The 7,422-nt window shown below is 57.1% G+C and overlaps 1 protein-coding gene across 4 annotated transcripts in view; it reads left to right on the top strand.

The window, feature by feature from the left end:
* Positions 1-7,422, top strand: part of PKNOX2 (PBX/knotted 1 homeobox 2) — a 262,937-nt gene that overhangs the window by 182,042 nt on the left and 73,473 nt on the right. The window contains exon 2 of one of the 4 annotated variants that reach the window (XM_007463597.1): positions 4,387-4,495. The exons of 2 other annotated variants lie outside the window; for them this stretch is intronic. In XM_007463597.1, the coding sequence (XP_007463659.1) occupies positions 4,461-4,495 (35 nt within the window). In that variant the 5' untranslated portion in view covers positions 4,387-4,460. Of the gene's footprint in view, positions 1-4,386; positions 4,496-7,422 lie in introns of those variants that run through there. One more of the 4 variants, XM_007463595.1, reaches the window with a different exon arrangement.

Genomic DNA, 7,422 nt, shown 5'->3' on the forward strand with positions numbered 1-7,422 from the left:
AAGAGGGAGGGAGGGAGGGAGGGAAGGAAGGAAGGAAGGAAGGGAGGGAAGGAGGGAGGGAGGGAGGGAGGAAGGAAGGAAGGAGAGAGAGCAGGGCCAGTGGTCGCTCCCCGACTCCTCTGCCCTGACTTACAGCGCTCTTCAGATGAATTAGACTCTGGGCCCTCAAGGATTCTAGAGGAGAGAGAGCAGGGCCAGTGGTCGCTCCCCGACTCCTCTGCCCTGACTTACAGCGCTCTTCAGATGAATTAGACTCTGGGCCCTCAAGGATTCTAGCTTCTCCAAAGAGGCTCTGTAAGAGTGGGAAACATTTTTGAAAACCTATCCAGGAGAGGAGAGGAGACTTACTTCCCGGGGCCCAGGAGAGAAACTGGACCAGAAGTGGGGTGTGGAGAGGGGGAGGGGAAGGGAGGGGTGGATGAAGAAAACAAGACCATCAGAGTGCAAGAGGGTGGAAATGTCCCCCCACCCTATCCTGTGCCAGCCACCCGCCCAGTCTCCAGGCGATGGGCTGGGACAGTGGGGAGCCACAGGGAAGTTGGTCCCTTCATCCCCTCTCCTACCGCAGGCCCTACAGTGGAGGCTCAGCCAGGGTCAGGGAGTAAGAACAGATGCTGTGGGGCTGGCTGGTCCGAGAGTTCCCAATTAGACTTTGTTTCTCATCCTTAAGGCCCTGAGCCCCCAACCCAGCACCCCAGCCCAATTACTGCCGGGCACCGTTAACCCCTGGGTGCCCCAGGCCGTTAATGGAATGTTAATTGGTCTAATGGGTTTCATGTCAACAAGTTCTAATGAGCTCCTTCCTAACGAGCTTGGATCTTTTTTCTAAGCCTGTTTGTCAACACGCTGGCGTTTGGGCTCCAGATGGAGGGCCTCACCTGGCTGGGGAGCTGGAGTTGAGGAAACGGAGTGGGTGCTCCCGGGGTACCCCTCCCCTCTTCCTGAGGGGTGTCCTTCAGGCCCGCTCAGGCACCACCAGCCTGTGCACACTGCCTTCCTCAGCTCCTGAGCTCTGGAAAATGGCAGTTTTAGCTCCTTTTGAAGATAATGTCAGTGACAAATTACTTTTTCTTGGATATCATTGTGGGGTTGAGTGTTGCATTAGGGTTTTGGTGGGTTTTTTTCCCTCCTAGCTGCCATATAAGAAAGGTTTTCAACGTTAAAAACAATCTTTTGACATGGGAAATTTCTCGGTGGTAAATCATTCCCCGTGTGTCCTCCATTTGCGTCTTGGCTGTGTTCCCTCCAGTGCCCTGGTGTCTGGTGACAGAGGGCTGGGGCCCCTGGACAGGGCGGAGCAGCCTCCGGCCAGGCCACAGACAAATGCCCGGAGGCCGGGAACAGGCCTGCTGTGCCCTCCACGCTCCCAAAGAAAGTGCAAAAATGGCAGGTTTCCCCAGAGGCCCGGGTGCCCAGCGATGGCTCAAGGAGTTCCCCGCATCCCAGCTGTGGAGCCTCAGCTTAGAGAAGTCAGATTCCCACGTTCCTCTCGGGGATGGTCCCACATGGACCCTCAGCCCCCCAAGCCCAGCTGGAAGGAGGAAGGAGCGCATGTGCGGGTGAGGGGGCGTGTGAAGAAAAGGGCGAGCTTCCGGAGATGGGCACGGCTCCCCCAGCATCAGGTTACCAGACGCTTCTGTGCCTGAGCGAGCAGGGAAGGAAACTTAAGCCCCTGATGAAAAGGCCTCCTGTTTTCTTGCAGGAGCAGCCCCCAGAGGGCAATGGGGCAGTGGCCTAGTGGCCTGTGGTGACCCCAGAGGGGAGGAGTGGGAGGGGCAAGGGCCATCTGGGTCCTCAGAAAATTGTTCCCGTGGCCTCTGGCCCCTGCTCCACAGTCCAGCAGGCTGCAGACTGAAAAATCTCTTCTCAGCCTGGACGGTGGGTTGTTTCTGGGTGCAGACTACTCTTAGCCGTCTCTCTTTACCCCCAGGTAGGGCAGCTATCCAGCTGTTGCAAGTATTTCTAGGGACAGAGACTCTAAAACGACCCTACCTCTCATTGATTGGACAGTGAACAAAAGAATGCAGACTAGAGTCCTCTTTCTACCCCAGATCCTCCTCATTGAGCTTCCTGTGCTTTGCCTTCGTGATGACTTTCTCATCCGTGGAATGAGGTACCAAAAGACCCAAACTCAAGGTGGAAGGGAACCAGTTGCCCCTAAAAGGGGAGAAAATCTGCCTCCAGACTCTGCCCCCAGGCTCCCCCTTCTGGAGGCTCCTGGCACTGCAGCCCCTCAGAAGTTCGCTTTTTCCGGCCAAGGAGCATCTAAGACTGGTGCTCCCCGGAAGGGATCCTGCCTCAGTACCTGTAGGCCTCATCCAAAGTTACCTCAACTGCCAGAGTCACAGGAAAGGCTGAGCCTAGCACACCCCTGAAATACCCCTTTTTCCTTTATTCCCTCCGGGCCCAAGAGGGAGAGATTCCACGCCCAATTTAATATCTCAGAAGTCTTCATTCTGGAAGTTCTTTCTGATGTCTCAAGGAGTCTATATCCTCTTCCCTCCCCCACGAGCCCTCTCCACTCTGCTCTTTCCTTCCTTGGGTGTTTTCCACCTCCCAGACAAGACCCAGCCATGAAAATAGGCAATGGTTCCCCGCCTGTGGAGTTTGGCTTCCCCAGGGCTCCCTTCCGAGCCTCTCTGCAGAAGTAAAGCCTGGATCTCGGTGCCTAGTGTGTGTGAGATGGGGTGACCCTGGGTGCTTCTGCTGCAAAGACGTCCTGGCGGCCCATCTTCTGAAGTGAGGCCAGGGTGGGCGAGGTAGGGGTAGCGGTGGGGCAAAGAGGAATTACCTGCAGTCTCGACGTTTCAGCACAGGAAAAGGCATCCCCCGCCGTGCCTTCTCCACGGGAACCTCTCTTCACTTTCTTCTTTCCCGCTGGACCATCACCTCCCTCCCTGGGGGGAAGGCCTTGCCTCCTCTCATCTGTCTCCCCACCCCAGCACAGTTCTTTGCGTGTAGTTGACACCTGATAAACATTCGTTGAATGAATGTCTGGATTTCCAGTGCTTTCACCTGTGCACTTCAGGTCAAAGCACACCTGGTACTTCGGAGACTCAGGTCAGCCAGAGCTGATCTGTCCACCTCTTCCTGAAAAAGAACCAAGACACACACACACACACACACATACACACTCCACATAGGGTCCTGGAGACCCTCCCTTTGACTCCCTCAAACTCCCACAGAATTCAGGTATGTGAACATTTTGGAAGACCCTGGGGAGGGTGTGGTAGGAGGACATCAGGTGGGAAGAGGACGGAGCCCCAAGGTCCCCAGGGAGAGGAAGGAAGGAGAGGGAAGGTCTGACTGTCATACTCTCAAAGGTTGCCCGCTCATCAGCACCCTCCTGTATCAGGCAATTAGCCGTGGTTTCCAGCTCTAAATATTTCAGGGCATCTCCTGCAGCTAAACAGCTCTCTCAGCATTCTGTTTCCTTGGGTGGTACTGCCCGGCTGTCTCCACTTACGCACCACTTTGTGATTCAAGAAGAGACCTGGAGGCCAATGGGGGCAGCTCGCTTACGGGTGATGGGGTGGGGTGGGGGTTGGTACAGTAGAGCAGGCGGAACGGGGAGTCTGCAGAGCTTGGGTCCATCCCGGCTTCCCCGGCACTGCCCTCCCCTCCAAACACACACACTTCTCTCCTCTTGGCCTCTGTCTCCGCCTCTGTAAGAGGACCATTTGCTTCGGGTGGCTCTTCTGGCCCCACGTGTGGTTGAACTTAGGGTTGAACCAAGGCCAAGGAAAGTCTTCTAAGAGAATGTGCAGGCACAGTCTGTGCGGCTGTGGACCCTGTTCCCGGCCTCCTTCCCTTCCCGGAACACCTCCCGGTGGTGGCCCTAGGGTACTTGCTCCACCCTCCAGTCTGAGGAGGAACCAGCGCCCCACGTCCCTCTCCACCACTAGGGGGCGTCGTGAGCACACCTGGGGGGTTGGTGTGGTGCTGGCAGACCCCCGGGGACAGGGAGGGGGGATCTGGAACCGTGAGGGCTGAGGCTTCCGCCCCGAGGGTGCAGGTGGCAGGCCTGGGGAAGGGAAAGCACCCTTGACCGTGGGGTGCCCTCATGGCCGCCAACCCCCTTGAGCTGCCGCCAGCCAAGTCCCGCCCCCCCCAGGCCACAGCTGGTACTGAACAAAGCAGGGGTGCAGGTGCACAGGTTGTTTTACGTGTGATGTGAATAGTGTTTCTTGCAAGTCAGCGTAGCGCAGCAAGCCTCACCCCCCAGGCTTCTTCCCTTAACTCGCGTTCGTCCCCCGCGAAGGGCTTCCAGCCCTTGCTGTAACCAGCCAATCCTGGTGGCCCAGCCTGGGAGCATGTCCAGCCGCTGGTCCCTGGGGCTCCCTGCGCTCAGCTATTAACGGTGCGGCCCCGTTTCTCCCGCCACAGATCCTCCATGTGAATCCATCCCATGATGCAACATGCCTCCCCAGCCCCCGCTCTGACGATGATGGCCACGCAGAATGTCCCTCCCCCTCCCTACCAGGACAGCCCACAGGTGAGTGTGACTGACCGCCGGGAGGGGTGTGGTGGCCTTCCCCGGGGCGGAGGGCAGGGCAAGGCCTCCCTCAGCTCTTCCCCTGCCCGGCCTGGGGCACCTCTCTGAGAGAGCCCAGCAAAGCCAGACCCCTGAAGGGAGTCACGCACTTGGCAAAGCCCTGGGTTCAGATCCCACCTGAGGAGCTGTCACCGGCATGGAGGACCGTGGCACCCTAGGATGCTGCATCTAGTCATGGTCCTGTGCCACACACTCCCACCCCCGCTCACTGCTCAGAGCAGAGGTCAGACGGACACACTGAACCCCTCACTCGGGGAGACCCAGGCACAGGTAAATCAAGTCTGCCTCTGAGTGTTTGGGGAAACTCTTGATCAGAGGTTTCCTCTGCCAGATCGCCCTAGTCACTGGTATCTGCCTGCCTATTGGAGGAATCTCCCTTCTCTTCAGGACTCTGTCAGCTTCTATCCAGAAAAAGGCCAGGGCTGTTTCTCTACACTCTCCCATCCTTTCCTCGGGTTCCCAGTTTCCATCCCTCAGCTCAGACACGGCAGACCCCGCCCGGGTTCTTCCGAGACTCCCAGGCTGGCTGCACCTCCTGCAGGCCACCCTGTCTTCCCGTTCTCTCCTCTCCTCTGGAAGCCTGGCCCAGCTTCTGTGGGCTGCTCTCTGGAAGTCCTTGAGACCAGGCACTTCTGATCTTTGCTTCCGCGTGTGCGCCTTCCCTCCACGCTTGGTCCTTTGAGACTCAGAGTTCATCATGAGGCTGTGCGTTCACAGAAGCCTCCACCTTCGCACTTCCCTGTTTTCTCTATTATTAATTGAGTACCTATCGTGTGAAATGCACCCAGCTAGAATATTCCTTCATTCATTTCACAGATGTGCAGTGAGCCCCTACTGTGTGCCAGGCCATCATTCTCATTCGTTCTCCATCGCTGGTCTTTGCCCAGCTCTGCTATCCATCACTCATTAGGGTTTCAGACACAGCCCTTCTCCTGACCACAGGGAAGCTCTGTGCCATATGGAAGGGACACGAAGACGCAGACCCAGGGTGCATCACTTTAGGTCCTGTGGCCCTGACACCCGCAGCCTGGTGTGAGCATACAGTGCTGCCCTATCCATCCTGTTATCCGCCCATGAAATGACCACTTTATGGGGTGTCCAGTCAGACCCCCACTGACTCCTACCCCTGTATAAGTGCAGAAGCACTGACCTTTGAGCGCACGTCCTTTTGTCCCACCCCCGACCCCGCTCCCACGTTTCAACTCCGAGCTCCTTCCTGGGCTCTCCCCACCCTGACCTCAGCTTCAGCAGACCCTCTGTTCACGTCAGTAGCTCTCCACAAACGACTGTGGGCTGGACTTGGCATTTGTACAGTTCCTCTGTTTGAAAGCTTCCAGGTGTGCAGCTATGTCAGGGCCTTTCCCTCTGTAGTCAGAACCAAGTCGGCCGGGACCAGTGGAGACCTAGGAACGTAAGGGCCATAATGGGGAACAAGCACCATCCTTCCTCAATAGACCAGACCCATCTGCTGTCTGCTTAGGCAGTGCTGGGGAACCTGGAGTATTGACGAAGAGGCAGGAACATCAGCTCCAGTTCTTTTGTAGCTGGATGCTGCTCTCCGAGCTCCACAGTGGGACTGGGGTATGGCAACCGGGACACTGCCTGTGTTTAGCAGGTGGTAGGTGCCAAGGCCCACACTCCCATCCCCAAGGCTCAGGGACAGACCAGGATAGGGCCAAGAGGTCAGAGAGCACTGGATTGGCACAGCTGGCGGCGGCTGCCTCTCTGTCTCCGGCCCCACCCCCTGTTTTGCCTTCCTGGGCAGCTGGGAGAAGTTTGGGTTTGGTGGGCATTAGCAGGAGAGCTGCAGAGAGGGCCTGTGTTGTCCAAAAATGCTGATCCGGGTGCAATGAAGTAGAGAAACCTAATTTAACTCTCAGCATATACAGCTGAGGATTCATCCATCCCAGCTGCCGAGGGAGGGGGGGAGGTGGGATTGCAGCCCTAAGGTGCTCAGCCCCCCCGGAAGCCATCACTGAGGTGCTCTAGCCTTTTGCGGGAGGAAGGAAGGCTCCAGTCCCCCATCCAAGACCTCAGAGCAGAAGCCCAGCGCAGGGGCTGTCCCAAGGCTCTCTTCTCTGAGGAGCCACCAGAGCCTCACCATCGAAAATACTCATATATACAGCCAAGGAATAATTTGTTCTGGGGAAGCCACACATCTCCCTGTAACCCCAGCGGTCCAGGAATGAAGTCTCAGTGTCAATGGTAAAGTGACCAGGCCAAGGCCTGGGGTCTTTATGGCCTCGGCTAGGCCGCTAGCCTGTGGCTAGATTCCCATGGGCCTTCCCTGAGCCAAAGCGGTTCCCAAGGAAACTGACCAGGATGGGGGATCATGGGGAGAACTTAGGGCATGGACGGAATGGGCGGGGCGGAGGACATGGGTGAGGTCTGCAGGACAAAGTCTTCTGACTCACGGGGAAGGGCTGTTCTCTCCAGAGTGCTAGACTTGGAGGCCGGCTGGCTTTCGGGGCGCCCTTCTCCCCACTCTTCGGGGCTTGCAGGAGTGGCTGCCACATGGGAGTGTCTCTTCCATGCGAGTTTTCTGCTGGGAAACTTGTCCTTCCTCCTGCTTCCTTCCCTTTGTGCTGTCAGAGGCTGAGCCCCGCTTCTCAGGCGAAGCTCATCATCCCGGCGAATCAGCCGCTCTTTGACACTCAGTGTTCTCAGGAAAGCCGGGCCCAGTAGGAGTGTGGGCCAGGCACACAGGGGAATCACTTCCTAAACGGAGCTCTCTGGAGGGGATCCCCCGCTTCCTGCTCATTCCTTCAGGTCTAATCTCATTACTTTTGGACCCAGTATGACTTGCTTTCTCAAGGCCTGGACTGCTGAGCACATCTCTTTTTTTTTTTTTTTTTTTTTTTTTGGGT

Source organism: Lipotes vexillifer, unplaced genomic scaffold (genome assembly GCF_000442215.2).
Source record: "Lipotes vexillifer unplaced genomic scaffold, Lipotes_vexillifer_v1.1 scaffold442, whole genome shotgun sequence".
In the NCBI taxonomy this organism is placed as follows: Eukaryota; Metazoa; Chordata; class Mammalia; order Artiodactyla; family Lipotidae; genus Lipotes; species Lipotes vexillifer.